The sequence below is a fragment of the Pongo pygmaeus genome, chromosome 19, assembly GCF_028885625.2.
Source record: "Pongo pygmaeus isolate AG05252 chromosome 19, NHGRI_mPonPyg2-v2.0_pri, whole genome shotgun sequence".
In the NCBI taxonomy this organism is placed as follows: Eukaryota; Metazoa; Chordata; class Mammalia; order Primates; family Hominidae; genus Pongo; species Pongo pygmaeus.
In genome coordinates, this window is record NC_072392.2 from 47,565,751 (window position 1) to 47,581,893 (window position 16,143).

The following is a 16,143-nucleotide window of genomic DNA, read 5'->3' on the forward strand; positions in this document are numbered from 1 at the left end:
ATTCTGTAATATTTGGTGATAACTCTCTAACCTCATATATCTAAATTGACTACCAAATGCTATGTAGTCCATTTCTTTTTTTTTTTTTTTTAGATGGAGTTTCGGTCTTGTTGCCCAAGCTGGAGTTCAATGGTGTGATCTCGGCCCACTACAACCTCCGTCTCCCAGGCTCAAGCGATTCTGCTGTGCCTCGGCCACCCAAGTAGCTGGGATAACAGGTGTGTGCCACCACGCCTGGCTAATTTTTTGTATTTTTATTTTATTTTATTTATTTATTTAGAGATGGAGTCTCACTCTGTTGCCCAGGATGGAGTGCAGTGGCACAATCTCGGCTCACTGCAAGCTCTGCCTCCCGGGTTCATGCCATTCTCCTACCTCAGCCTCCCAAGTAGCTGGGACTACAGGCGCCTACCACCACGCCCGGCTAATTTTTTGTATTTTTAGTAGAGACAGTGTTTCACCGTGTTAGCCAGGATGGTCTCCTGACCTCGTGATCCACCCACCTCAGCCTCCCAAAGTGCTGGGATTACAGGCGTGAGCCACCGTGCCCGGCCTGTTTTTTGTATTTTTAGTGGAGACAGAGTTTCACCACGTTGGCCAGGCTGGTCTCAAACTCCTAACCTCAGCGATCTGCCCACCTTAGCCTGACAAAGTGCTGGGATTATAGGCGTGAGCCACCGCGCCCAGCCTCCACTTCTTTAAATACCGATCAAACTGGTCCCCATCCTTACCCTACCCCATTCCATCATCTGGATCTCCACAACTCTCATTTTTTATTTGTATTACTGCATAACCAAGTCCCAGAATTTCAGGTAACCCTCTACCAAGCCATCCTGCAAATTTCAAGCAAAGGGGTATATCTAAAATAAAATACTGATTAAGGTATTCTCTACCTCAAAGCCTTTCTATCACTTCCCAGGGTCACTAAAATAAAGCTTCGTAACTCATAAGCACAACAGTGCGCAGTCAAGTATTTTGGTTCTATGAGCAGATGTGAACTCAATCTTTACTGAACAATTACTAGCTCTGTGACTTTGGAAATTTACTTAGGCCTCAGTTTCCTCATCTACACAAGAGATGATAATATTAATACTAGTATTGCGTCACAGGGTTATTGTAAGAATTGATGAGAAAAGGCATGCAAACTGCATAGCGCAAGGCCCGGCGCAGACTGAAAATGTAACAAATGTTTCTCTCTCTCTCTCTCCATATATCTATCAAGATACAGATATATCTATAGATATATCAATCTATATGTATATATCCAGATCTATCTATATACAGATAGGTGTATCGAGAGAGAGAGAGAGAGAGAGAGACAGAGAGACAGAGAGACAGACAGAGACAGGATCTCACTCTGTTACCCAGGCTGGAATGCAGTGGCACGATCACAGCTTACTGCAGCCTCAACCTCTTCCTGGGCTCAAGTGATCCTCCCACCTCAGCCTCCCAAGTAGCTGGGACTACAGGTGCGTGTCACCACATCCAGCTAATATTTTTATTTTTTTGTAGAGATGGGGGTCTCTCTATGTTGCCCCGGCTCAAGCAATCCTCCTGCTTCAGCTTCCCCAAACTGTGGGGATTACATGTGTGAGCCACCAGGCCTGGCCATATTTTTATTAAAATGATCTGACCTATTCTTTTTTTTTTTTTTTTTTGCATAAGCAATACATCTTTATTAAATAAAATAAAAATACTGGAAGACAAATAGAAACAAGCATCCATAATTCTGCCACTACTAACATTTCGATATTCTTTTCTGTAAACACTCATATCTTTAATTATACAATTTTTAAAAATGTGGGGGGTCAAATGATGCATACTATTTAAGAACCTGCTTTATTGGTAGAACTGTGGATTTCTTTCTGGGTAGATATAATTTCAAATGATTGCACACTTTTACAATGTATAGAAGTATCATAACATGTCATCACTGAGTTTTTTTTTCTTTTTTCTTTTGAGATGGAATCTTGCTCTGTCACCCAGGCTGGAGTGCAATGGCGGGATCTCCGCTCACCACAACCTCCGCCTCCTGGGTTCAAGCAATTCTCCTGCCTCAGCCTCCCAAGTGGCTGGGATTACAGGCACGTGCCACCATGCCCAGCTAATTTTTTGTATTTTTAGTAGAGATGGGGTTTCACCATGTTGGCCAGGCTGGTCTCGAACTCCTGACCTCATGATCTGCCCGCCTCGGCCTCCCAAAGTGCTGGGATTACAGGCGTGAGCTACCACACCTAGCACATCATTGAGTTTTTTAGGCTGGAGTGTAGTGGTGTAATCATAGCTCACTGCAGCCTCAATCTCCTGGGCTCAAGCGATCCTCCAGCCTCAGCCTCCTGAGTAGCTGGGACTAGAGGCGCACCACCAGGCCCGGCTAATGTTTGCGATTTTTAGTAAAAAGGAAGTCTTGTTGTGTTGCCCAGGATGGTCTTGAACTCCTGAACTCAAACAATCCTCCTGCCTTGGCTTCCCAAAGCGCTGGGACCACATGCGTGAGCCACCACTCCCAGGCTATCATTGAATTTTGTTAAACATTATTAGTCTTTATAAATAATACTGCCAAAATTGTGTATTTATCCTTCAACCTTTTTCTGATTATTTCTAAAAAATAAATACTAGAAATTGAATTTTTACACCAGAGATACCAGTCTTGGTATCTCTGCAAGAAAACCAGTCTTGAGGGTTTTCTTATATCTTGGCAAATTGCCTCCCAGAAAAGTTGTGCCTTTTTTATGCTCTTACCAGTCAGCTATGAGACTACTTCCACCCTCAACAACACTGAGTATTATCATTCTTTTTAATCATCATTAATTGGATAAACAAAGAGATATCTCATTGTTTTATTGATTACAAGTGAGGCTAACATTTTATCTTTTTTTTTTTTTTACATTTTCCAATCAATATTTATTTCTCAATTTTCAATAGTCATTGTGATATATTTTCCTTCCTTCTCTTATTTCCTTCCTTCCCTCCCTCCCTCCCTTTCTTCCTTTTTTTTTTATTAAGTATTTATTGATCGTTCTTGGGTGTTTCTCGGAGAGGGGGATATGGGAGGGTCATAGGATAATAGTGGAGAGAAGGTCAGGAGATAAACACATGAACAAAGGTCTCTGGTTTTCCTAGGCGGAGGTCCCTGCGGCCTTCTGCAGCGTTTGTGTCCCTGGGTACTTGAGACTAGGGAGTGGTGATGACTCTTAAAGAGCATGCTGCCTTCAAGCATCTGTTTAACAAAGCACATCTTGCACCGCCCTTAATCCATTTAACCCTGAGTTGACACAGCACATGTTTCAGAGAGCACGGGGCTGGGGGAAAAGCCATAGATCAACAGCATCCCAAGGCAGAAGAATTTCTCCTAGTCAGAACAAAATGGAGTCTCCTATGCCCACCTCTTTCTACACAGACACAGCAACAATCTGATCTCTCCTTCCTTTCCCCACACTTCCCCCACTTCTTTTCAACAAAACTGCCATCGTCCTCATGGCCCGCTCCCGATGGTCGCTGTCTCTTCGGAGCTGTTGGGTACACCTCCCAGACAGGGCGGCTGGGCAGAGGCGCTCCTCACTTCCCAGATGGGACGGCCGGGCAGAGGCGCTCCTCACATCCCAGACGGGACGGCCGGGCAGAGGCGCTCCTCACATCCCAGACGATGGGTGGCCGGGTAGAGGCGCTCCTCAGCTCCCAGAGGGGGCGGCCAGGCAGAGGCGATCCTCACTTCCCAGACGGGGCAGCCAGGCAGAGGCGCTCCTCACTTCCCAGACGGGGCGGCCAGGCAAAGGCGCTCCTCACCTCCCAGACGGGGCGGCCGGGCAGAGGCGCTCCTCACCTCCCAGACGGGGCGGCCGGGCGGAGGCGCTCCTCACCTCCCAGACGGGGCGGCCGGGCGGAGGCGCTCCTCACCTCCCAGACGGGGCGGCCGGGCGGAGGCGCTCCTCACCTCCCAGACGGGGCGGCTGGGCGGAGGCTCTCCTCACTTCCTCCCAGACGGGGTGGCAGCCAGGCAGAGGCACTCCTCACCTCCCAGACGGGGCGGCCTGGCAGAGGCGCTCCTCACCTCCCAGACGAGGCGGCCGGGCAGAGGTCCTCCTCACTTCCCAGACGGGGCGGCCGGGCAGAGGCGCTCCTCACCTCCCAGACGATGGGCGGCGGGGCAGAGGCGCTCCTCACTTCCCAGACGGGGTGGCCGGGCAGAGGCGCTCCTCACTTCCCAGAGGGGGCGGCTGGGCAGAGGCTGTAATCTTAGCACTTTAGGAGGCCAAGGCAGGGGGCTGGGAGGTGGAGGTTGTAGCGAGCCGAGATCACGCCACTGCACTCCAGCCTGAGCAACATTGAGCATTGAGTGAGCGGGACTCCGTCTGCAATCCCAGCACCTCGGGAGGCCGAGGCGGGCAGATCACTCCAGGCCAGGAGCTGGAGACCAGTCTGGTCAACACGGCGAAACCCCGTCTCCACCAAAAATACAAAAACCAGTCAGGCGTGGCGGCGCGCGCCTGCAATCCCAGGCACTCGGCAGGCCGAGGCAGGAGAATCACAGGAGCCCGAGGCAGGGAGGTTGCAGCGAGCCGAGATCACGGCAGTACAGTCCAGCTTTGGCAACAGAGGGAGACCGAAAAAAGAAGGAGAGGGAGACCGAAAAAAGAAGGAGAGGGAGACCGAAGAGGGAGAGGGAGAGGGAGAGGGACCTGACCTATTCTTGTACCTTCACATCTTGCTCATCTCTCATCCCCTCAAACAAATATATACTTCCTCTCTAACTTTACGCTCACCCTATTTGAGTTTATCATAGTTTTTTTTTGCAAATAACTTGATAATGACATCACTTGTCTCATAAACCATGCCATGAGCTCCTTAGGGACAGATTCCATTTTATTAATTTTTGTAATCCCAGCACTTAGCATGGCTTCTTATACATAGTTTCTCAACAAAGGCTTGTTGAATTGTATTTAAAACACATTACTACCTTTACTACTCATTACTGAAAGGGTGCATTCCTTTTACTACTGTCACCAAGAGCCATATTTTGCTGGCCTATTTAATATTGGTTTTATACTTTATACATTTATCAGCATATACTCTAAATTTATGTTCATGAGGGAGCTGCATTCAATGGGAAAGTTACTTCAGTATAAAAGAAAGTCATTTATCCACACATTCAATTAGTTTCTCTTATTTGGACAGAAGAGCCATTTCAATTAATTATTATGGATTGAACATTTCTATTGTTTTAAACATCTATTCACAGGCAACCTGGACTAGACTTGTTTCCAAAACATCACTGAATAGTTATGAAAAATCATAAAATCCCACTAATACTTCTTAACTTTAATTCATAGAGATCTCTAAATTTTACCATTCATTTCCTCAACTGCTCAACGCTTAATAGATATTAAAATCTTGCAAATCTCAACTATTAATTCAATGGTGGTTTATTATAATCTAAAATAATTGCTGTCCACATGTTTGTATCTTGGCATAACAGCTAAAATCATCCCTATATTTTCCTTTATTAGTTACTGAATTAATTGTTGCTTGGTTTCACAATGGTAATGACCTAAAATCATAAATTATAAACAAGGGTAATATGAATAGAACACAGCTTTGTATTATTCCTCTACATAGGTATTGCCTTTTTACATCTCTGGTGAGACAGTTATTGAGTTTAAAGCAAATATTAAGAAAACAAAACCAGGTATTTTGAAAACTACATTGCAGAACTGACGTTTCTGAAGCTAATATAATTCAATCTGTTTTAGGTCAGATATTAAAAATATTATTGTTTGACAATTCCTTAAGTTACAAATAAAAATATGTGTGAACTGTATAAGGTTTCATATCTAAATTAGCCAGGGTCTAATAATGCCAAAAACTAAAAAACTTTTTTTGTAAAATTAAATTTAGATATTCATACTCAGTTTATGAATACTCATTGATATCTGATTTACATGAATACATCACTGCTTACCACAGAATTTATCTCAATTCCTTTGGATCATACTCAGTTTATGAATACTCATTGGTATCTGATTTACATTAACACATCACTGCTTACTACAGAATATATCTCAGTTCCTTCTGATCGTTTATTTCAAGCCACATAATCATGTAAAGTACTTCCCAAGCTTTAAAGTCACATATTAGGTGTTATAATATCCCCATGTGGAACTACTACTGACATGTTCTACAAGGAGACAAAACTAGGCAATGGAAGGTTAAGGGACTTTGTAATGCTGTAAAGTCAGACAGTAAGAGAGCTGAAAACAGAAATATCAGAAATGAAATCTCTGGCTCAATTCATCCTCTCACCATAACATCACAGTCTCCTCGTTCCATTCTGCAATATAACTTTGATATCCTACTACAGACAATCTTTGTAAAGCGCTACAATAGCTAAACAGATAGCTTCTATAACCTATAGCCACCCTTGAGAGATCAAATTCCAGAAAAATAATAGCACCCTTGCATTCTCTGTATTGAAAACAAAAATTGTAGTTAAGCAAAACTTTCCATTGCCAAGATTTAAAATGCTCATTTTCTCTACTGCATTATTTTCGAAGATTGAAAAATAATTAACCATATGTATTACTGGTTATTTCACAAGGAAATGTCATTATAAAATCCAGTTTGGTGTTCTAGTTCAGCACAATTAATATAATTAGTACATTCATGATACTGGTTTTTGACCCAGTGATTTTTTTCAGATATATTATACATTTAAACTTACCCTTCAGGAGTCGTTTTAATTTTGCACAATCCACATTGATATACTGTAACAATTCTATATCATGAACATCAACATTGTCTTCTGAACAAACAGTTAATTCCTGTAACCTAAAAAGTAAAAACCAAAAATAACTCATCAAATCAAGTATTAGGGGACAGGTGTGGTATCTCACACCTGTAATCCCAGCATTTTGGGAGGCCAAGGCAGGAGGATCACTTGAGGCCAGGAGTTCAAGACCAAACTGGGCAACATAGCAAGACATCATCTCTAAAAAAAATACAAAAATTAGCTGGGCATGATGGCACACACCTATAGGCCCAGCTACTCAGGAGGCTAAGGGAGGAGGATCTCTTGAGCCTAGAAGTTTGAAGCTGCAATGAGCTGTGATCACACCACTGTACTTCAGCCTGAGTAACAGAGTGGGCCCTATCTCTTAAAAAAAACAAAAACAAAAAAAGTCTTAGGGTATCTCTAAATTCTGAATTCAACAAATTCTTCCCCCAAAGATGAGTTCATAAGAGTAAAGACACATATAAAAATAAGGCATATAAAAATATTTCTTATAAAAACCTAAAGGAACATAACTAACAAGGGATATGATAAAAGAAACCATGATAATCCAGTAAACGTAGCATCGTAGCATCCTTATCCTTAAGATTGAGGTGTCTAAATAATATTTCCGACTTTCGGCCAGGGTTCTTTGGGAAAATTAGTTAATTCCAGGATGGGGGCAAGAGATATACAAGGTGAGGGCAGGTCACCTTGGGCTTGAAAACAAGGAAACTATCAACAACTATCAGAATCATGTCAAATATCCACAGGTATGCACTTTAGGCATCTCAACTGCCAAAAATGGGATAATCTGAGGATCAAAAGAATTATGTCTACAATGGAAACACATACAATAAATTAAAATACACGAGCCTGTTATAATATTGAAAGAAAAAACTTCATGGGTAACCTTTTGCAACTGTTAGGGTACCAACTCATTCTGATAACGAATAATGAAAGTTAAGTCTGTATCCTGCATTCCCTACATGGACTGTATTGCAAGATAACTAAACACACAATGAAGCAAAAATCTTTCATAGAAGTCACAATTTTAAAATAAAGAATGAACGACAGAATGGAAAACTTTTCATTTTGCAGCCCCCAATGAAGTGGAATCCAGGCAGTGATCATCAGTGATTACTAAAAACATTAGGTAAAAATTTATGGGAAACTGTATAATGAATGCATAATGCTGATAACATCGAAATCCAATCACTGATCATAACATTAAAAGTCAATAATAAGACATGTTTCCTGATGTGATTCATTAGGAACCACATAGCATCATCAGTAAAGTATTCTTGTCCCCCCCAGCCAAATGAACCTGAATCCAATGAAACCCAAATACAGAATGTAGAAAGGCAAATAACGCAGTCCAACAAATAAACAGCATGGGAAAAAATGGAGAGCAAGGTGAAGAAATGAAGAAATGATACTGATTAACAGAGGCTCAGGAGAAATATCAACCAATTCCAAAGTATGCATCCTGTTTGTATCTTAATTTGAACAAAACAAATAAAAAAGCCATTTCTGAGATAATGAAAAAAACCACAAATTTGGCAATGCATGATATTAAGGAATTATGATTCTTGATAGGTATGACAATATTATAGTTAAATGCTTAAAAATCTACTTATTAGAGATATATACTGAAATATTTACAGGTGAAATGACATCTGGGGTTTGCTTTAAATTACTGAAAAGGGAGAAAGAGAAACCATAGCATGCCGGAAACAGTTAAAGCAGGGTAAGAGATGCATGGGGATTTGAAGTACTATTCTATGTGTATTTTTTAATTTTTCCACAATGAATAGTTTTAAAAATTCATATTTCCAATTACAAGTAAAAGTATAATTTGAATTAAAACTAAAACTATAATAAGTAAACTTGATTTTACTAACTTCTACTTTTATCAACTAGATTTTTGAAACACGAATGAAACTTTATATTCACAGGGTACATTTACTTTGTATTTGAAAACCGAGTAAGCCTTTTTTCACTGCACTTTTCACAGTTTGTACATGTATTTATGTAATTATTTGCTTAATATCCCTATTTCACAGTAGAACGTAAGCTTATAAGGACAGGAATATCTGTTTAAACCCCAGCTTCTCTTATGTTGAATATGAAGTTATCACAAATGTAGAAACATTTAACACTTAACAAATATGTAGATATTTTTAAACTGATAAAAGAAATTCACTTAGCCTAAATGTTAATAAAATTAAACTTTTCTTCCATTTCACACCAAAAACCACAGCGCTCAGATTTTCAAAAGTTGGTATTGCTAATCTATTATATTATGCTACCTAATGAGGCATACTCATTATTCATATTAATAGACATCAAAAATATAAGCAGCACAATTAAATTGTAAACTTTTATAAATGCAGCAATAGAGATATGGTGAAAAGGCACAAATACTATATGGTCTTATAATTTATACGTATTAATTTGAATTTCAATCATTTAGTGCAATTTGCAAAGGAGTTATTAATCATCACACTAAACCTTCAGTTGATAAGAATGTAATCAATCCTATTCTTCCTTCTCAAATTCTCCTTTCACTCACTTTAGCTTTAATTAGACTACAGCTAACAGTACAACTATTCTAAGCACTTACATGAACTCTCTTCCTATCATCAGGGTAAGAAAAGCTCAGCATTTCAAGCTGGGAATGAGGTTGTCCTCAATGCTAAAAATTCCACAGCTGCTGCAAAGAGCATAGAAATATGGAGTACGGCTCCTTAGAAAACACAACATCATAGATCAGCAACACCAACTTCTGAAAAGTTGACTCTTGTGGTTGTTTGTGAAAAATGGGAGAAAAATTTTGTCCCTTTTATAGTCTGGTACCCTTATAGGGAGCAGGTATTTTGTGAAGGTTAAACATCATTTCCAAAGCAGAGAAATCAAATAAAGGGTAGTCTGAGCAAAAGAAATGAAGAGTAGAAAACCTATCACTAAAACATCTAGAAAGACTAGGCATACTGAAAGATATTTTAAATGTATAGGTCCAGAAAAGAAGAAGGAAACTGAAAACCAGAGAGTTAACTGCACGAGTACATGACCCGGCCCTGCAACAAAGGAAAGATGAGTGAGGTTTTTGATCTCCTTAACCTAGGAGCTTGGGGCTTAACATCCACATGGGGACTGGATATAAAGCCTTGTACCCTAATAATTCAGGATTCTAACTTGGGCCCTGCATAAAACATGAACTAGAAAGAACAATGCACTCCCCCTGCCGCCCCCACTCCCCACAAAAAGAAAAACAGAAAAAAACCTACCAGCACAAAGAAGCTTACCTGCTCTGCCTAAACTTTGGATAAACTGAAAAAAGTCACCTAGAGCTGTTTACCTTCTAAGAGTTTAGGGTTCAAATTTATACTGCCCATACAGGCTGGGACTGAGAAATTAAGAAAAAAATAGCTCCAGAACTGGGCACCTGGCAAATGCAAATGCAAAACCATCACTAGAACACTCCCTCAGCCCAAGGCTACAAGGACTCTCAAAGAAAATACAGGCCACACTAAAGATAACTTTGCAATCAAGGATTCCAAAACTGAGATGAAACAATTCACTATGAACCAATCAGCACAAACAAATCAATATTAAACAATACTAAAGAGAACGTAAAATACGTTTTAAATGATCAGAGACATATAAAAAAACTGAAAACTATTTTTTAAAAAAAGAGTAAGAAACCATAACGAACAGATTTGTATAGAACCAAATAGTAAACTGTAAAGAACCAAATGACTTTTAAAGTCATTGAGTTTTCTGCTTCCGGTGGTATATCAAATTAGATATTCTGAAGCACCTTCTCACTACAAAACAACTAGATCAACTGCATTTGTGGAGTAATTCTGTGGAGAAAGCAGTTATTCCGCTACATAAATACTATGAGCCACAGAAAATGGTATACTCCCAGAGAAAAATAAAGCTATCTTAAGATTTATAGCCAGCCAGGCATGGTAGCTCACACCCCGTAATCCCAATACTTTGGGAGGCCAAGGCAGGAGGATCCCTTGAGCCCAGGGGTTCAAGACAAGCCTGGGCAACATGGCAAGACCCTGTCTCTACAAAAAAATTAAAGAAACTAGCCGGGCATGATGGCATGTGCCTGTAGTCCCGCCTACTCAAGAGGCTGAGGTGGGAGGATCTCTTGAGCCCAGGAGGTCGAGGCTGCAGTGAGACATGTTCACATCACTGCACTCCAGACTAGGTGACAGAGAGAGACTGTGTCTCAAAAACATAAAATGAATAAATCTATAGCCTATCTTCCCCTAAAGAAAAGTAAAGGTCAGAAATATAAAAACCAAATCTTAATCTTAAAGGAGAAACATTGACGGGGAGAATGGAAACACAAAACATCTTCATGATACTGATTCATCTATTATACATAAAATATAAAATCAATCTTTAGAAAGAACTGCCATTCAAGCCACACACATATTTTAAGTCACCTAATACTATAATAATGACAATGACTATGACAATGACAGCATAAGATGTTCCCACCTAAACTAAACCATCATAATGGTCTTTTAGGTGAGTGATCCTTCAATAAGATCAGCTCCTATTTCTAACACAAGCTAAATGAAACTGAAAATGCAGTTGTCTGAAACAATGTTATTTCATATATGCCATTTCTGAGCGGTCTGTCCTCTGAAAGCTAATAAAATTTTAGACACTTGGTTTCTATTCTGGCAACAGTGAACTAGATTCAGGAAATAAACAAAAGTTGCTTATTTTTACATGTGCTAATGCTGCAAAATCCCATAAAGTAAAACCTTTGGTGACTAGAAATTTTCTAGAATTTTCCAACGTGGCACATTTGTTGTGTTCTATAAGGCAGTTCATGCATTGATAGACTAAAAGACATTTGGGTTTTTTTGGTACCACTTTCTACCTTCAATGTAACAGGTGTTTCAAATAGTAAGGCCGGCCTAGCACTCAACTAAATGAAAAGGGTTTGCGTTTTTTATTAAATACAATTTTCCACCCTCCTACTCTCTAGGTATTTGTTACCTTGCTGACTCAACCACTGTATTATTACTCAGAATATAAAATGTTACTGCTCAAAAGATTTCATGAAGACATTTTTCTATCATATAAATATTACCCAAGATTATCAATAATATACCATTAAATAAAACTTTAATTTTCTTTGGATCAAGAATTGCATTGAGGTTGAAAAATATTGCTGCCTAGGATCTTAATTATAGAAATGTCTTTGTTGATTAAAAAGATTGCAGGACTCTGAAGTTAATCAATTCCCCTAAAAAACCGTAACACAAATTCTCAAATGGTGATGTATGTTGTCTTTCACACCTGCTGGAAAACAACAAAGGAATCAGTAAATCTGACTAACCAAAGTCCACTGTTCGTACAACACTGACGAGCCAAAGATGCAGGCACCAACAAAGAGGACTGTTTTTCTCTATTCGGTATTAGTCTTCGATTCACGAAGACTACAGTCTTCTATAAATAAAAGTCATCAATAAAAGCTTAAATTATCTTTTTGATACATCTTTAAAAACAGAAGTATATTTTATAAAACAGATTTCATCAAAATGTGGCTAAAATAGATAGGGAAGCAATCTGGTATAGTGAAACTAATATAAACTCTGAAGCCAGCCTGACTTAGAAATTTTGGGTCCTCCATTATTTGGCATATCACCTGAACTTTTTTGAGTATTAGTTTGCTCACCTGTAAAATGAGGGAAGTATCATCAGGGTTACTGTGAGGATGAGACAGCAAAGGAAATGCTGTAAATACTCAATAAATGGCAGTATTTTACATACATTTAAAATGCAGTCCACTTTCTGGAGAATTCTACTTTGCAATTATTCACCTCCTTGTGTTTTCACATCACTTAGGTTTTTTTTGTTTTTGTTTTTGTTTTGTTTTTTGGTAACCTAAGATCTTGTGATAAAGGGTAGAGTTGTGAAAGTATTTGAATTCTGACTACTCTCATTAATTATTCCATTTGATTGGGTAGTTTCATTTAAAGGGATAATATGTTTAAAAAGCCAAACCAAAAGTTCATACCTAGCATTGTTTTTTAAAGCCTGCTCACGGCAGATATTTTTATCTGAAATTTAGACTTTCACATTCATAACAGTGCTCTTAATTGCACATATCAATATCACAATATTACACAATTAAAATGTCAAAGATATTAATGCATAAAATTTCTACAAAAGCCCAGACAAACTCATTTCTCTGGAGGCTGAGGTAGGAGGATCACCTAAGCCTGGGAGGTCGAAGCTGCTGTGACGGGCAACAGAATTTGTCTCAAAAAAAAACCTCATTTCCATTAGCTTTTTATTTTTATGTAGACAAAAAACAAGACGTCTAATATTCATATTACTTCAGTAGTCCCATGTGGATTTACACACTAACCTGGTAGAAATGCGACTAAAGACTGCATTGAAGTTGTTGCAGCTGAGAGAAAATAAAACCCCAGAGGCAGAATTCCGAAGTTCAGCTGCATGCTGGTTTCCTTCACGACAGGTGTGAAGAAAATGGCAGATTTCTGGCAGCAACTGTTTGACCAGCATCGTTTCATCTAATCTCATTGTGTCCTTTGGTTGCTAAAATGGAAATAATCACATTATTCTAAACTTTAATTTTACCTGTAAACATTTTCTATTATGAAAATTTTCAAACACACACACAAAACAAAAATAATGAACATCTTACATACACACCACCTAGATTTAACAACTGTTAACGTTTCATCATATTTGCTACATCTGTCTATAGATAGTTTAATAAAGAGGATGGTTCCATCTCTGACCCCATAATCACAATTAAAGTTCAATCCCCCTGCCATCCTTACTAGTCCTCCCATTCCTGCTTGCTCTCTTGTTCATCAAACGAGCCCTTCCCTGGGAATCCCCAGTTTGCTGTGAGTTCTACAATTACAGAATCGACTTAATTCATATTGATTGATGAGTGCACTGTGTCATCTGTCTTAACATTTAAGTAAATTCCTGGATGAGCCATCACACTTGCTTTTGTGCAGACTGACCAAAACAGATACTACCTACTCAAAGTAATTTTATTTTGGTTGAAATCTTTTCAAAGTAAGTTATAAATAGAATACTTCACCCTATGTGCCTTGGCATCTCTTAAAAGTAAGGATTTTCTCTAATGTAACTTCAATACAATTAACACACCAAGGAAAAATAAACAATTCCCTTGTATCATCTAATACCAAGTCTGAATTCAAATTTCATCACCGCCCCCAAAATGTCTTTCATAGGCATTTTTATTCAATAAGGATCCAAAAAAGTTCACCGATTGCAACATGATGTTTCCTTAGTTTCACTACTCTATGCAAAGGTGCAATCTCAGCTCACTGCAACTTCCACCTCCAGGGTTAAAGCGATTCTCCTGCCTCAGCCTCCCGAATAGCTGGGATTACAGGCGCCCACCACCATGCCCAGCTAATTTTTGTTTTTTTAGTAGAGACAGGGTTTTGCCATGTTGGCTAGGCTGGTCTCGAACTCCTGACCTCAAGTGATCCACCCTCCTCGGCTTCCCAAAGTGCTGGGATTACAGGCGTGAGCCACCACGCCTGGCCCATATTCACCACTCTTATTTCCCATGACTGTAAGTGGGCCAGCTGCCTTACAGAATGTTCCATATCCTTGATTTAATTATTTTCCAGTGACATAGGTTGATTTGCTCTTCTAGTTACTGTATTGTATATTTTCTTTCTTTTTTTTTTTTTTTTTTGAGACGGAGTCTCGCTCTATGGCCCAGGCTGGAGTGCAGTGGTGCAATCTTGGCTCACTCCAACCTCTGCCTCCTAGTTTCAAGTGGTTCTCCTGCCTCAGCCTCCCAAGTAGCTGGGACTACAGACATGTGCCACCACATCTGGCTAATTTTTGTATTTTTAGCAGATATGGGGTTTTGCCATGTTGGCCAGGCTGGTCTTGGATTCCTGACCTCAAGCTATCCGCCTGTCTCGATCTCCCAAAGTGCTGGGATTCCAGGTGTAAGCCATGGCACCCAGCCTGTGTATTTTCTGTAAGCTAAAATTTAAACCTAATGGTCTGATTAGATTGAGGTTAAACAGTTTAGGGGATTCACTATAGGTTATATTACATCACACCATGAGAACATAAGGCCAGGTGGTCCCGTTATTGACACCAAGTTTGGTAACTTTGGTGTTAACAGTGAAATCGCTACTTTGTAAATATATACTTTACAATTAACACACAATCAATGGATAAGCTATCCTGTAGGTATGCTGTTCCACATTACTATTTCACCTAACAGTCTTGATAACTACATGCAGATAAGAATTTTAATAACACTGAGCAAGATGGCAAAGAACAAAAATGTGTACAATTGTATGCTACGCTCAATTCTGTAACTGCAATCCAAGCACTCTCAGATGCAAATACACTGAAACATAGGGACAGTACATAAACAGACTTCACAAAAACCTGTGAATTCACATTACAATGCCTATTTCTTGTTTATAGGCTAACCAAACAATACAGATGTTAACTCTAACAAATAAAAATCTGAGAAGTATTAAATCTTTTAAATAATAGTCATATTCACAGGAACAAAAATACTTAAGATTCCTCAAATTCTACAAAATTTCACTCATAACATATTGGTAAGTATTTTTCTTTCACTTAACTATTCCAACTATGTATATGACAAACGTACTTGTGAGCTCAGTTCTTCTTAAACTGCCTCAATTTACTTTGATTAAAAAGTAAGAATCAAGAAACATCTGTAAAATCACTGAAGGAAATAAAACAATTGTTCAATAATATAAATAGCATTATTTTTTAAATCGTAAATTTAATGAAAAAGCATACACATTTTTCAACAGTAGAGTACGGCAAGGTAATATACATTTTACGCATTACATAAGTTATACTAGGCCCACTTATTAGCATTTCAATTAGGCTATCTTCAAAGAGTATTAAATCAAACAGAGGCCAATAATATCAGTAATCATTCTCCAAAATACATTTATCATTACCTCTCAATTACAAATGTTAATGGAGAAAAGCTGTGAAACTGAACAAGGCAATAAATGACCCCACGCCCCACCATTCAGTCATGGGTGTGGCTGATATACTGGTAATCTGCAGTCAAAGTAATAAGACCACTGGAAAAAACTGATTCAAGAAAAGTTTAAAATGTACCCACCTTCCCAATTCCATCATCCTATGTAACAGCTCTTTTGCTCTTTCACTCCATTTTACACATGAACAATAGCATATCACAAGTTAACGGAAAATACCATGCTAAAACAACTAGCTCACCTTCGACTTTAAGTAGAAAACTTATAAACACTGTCTCCACAATTTTGGAATATGGTCAAGGGTCAATA

At 39.1% G+C, this 16,143-nt stretch overlaps 1 protein-coding gene across 3 annotated transcripts in view; it reads right to left on the reverse strand.

Annotated features, from left to right (window-relative positions):
* The window catches only part of NF1 (neurofibromin 1), a 282,604-nt gene that overhangs the window by 200,711 nt on the left and 65,750 nt on the right, over window positions 1-16,143 (reverse strand). For all 3 annotated transcript variants that reach the window (XM_063656134.1, XM_054459933.2, XM_054459932.2), the window contains exons 4-5: window positions 13,179-13,369; window positions 6,719-6,825 (exon numbers count right to left, since the gene is read on the reverse strand). In XM_063656134.1, coding sequence (XP_063512204.1) covers window positions 6,719-6,825; window positions 13,179-13,369 — 298 coding nt within the window. The remainder of the gene's footprint in view (window positions 1-6,718; window positions 6,826-13,178; window positions 13,370-16,143) is intronic.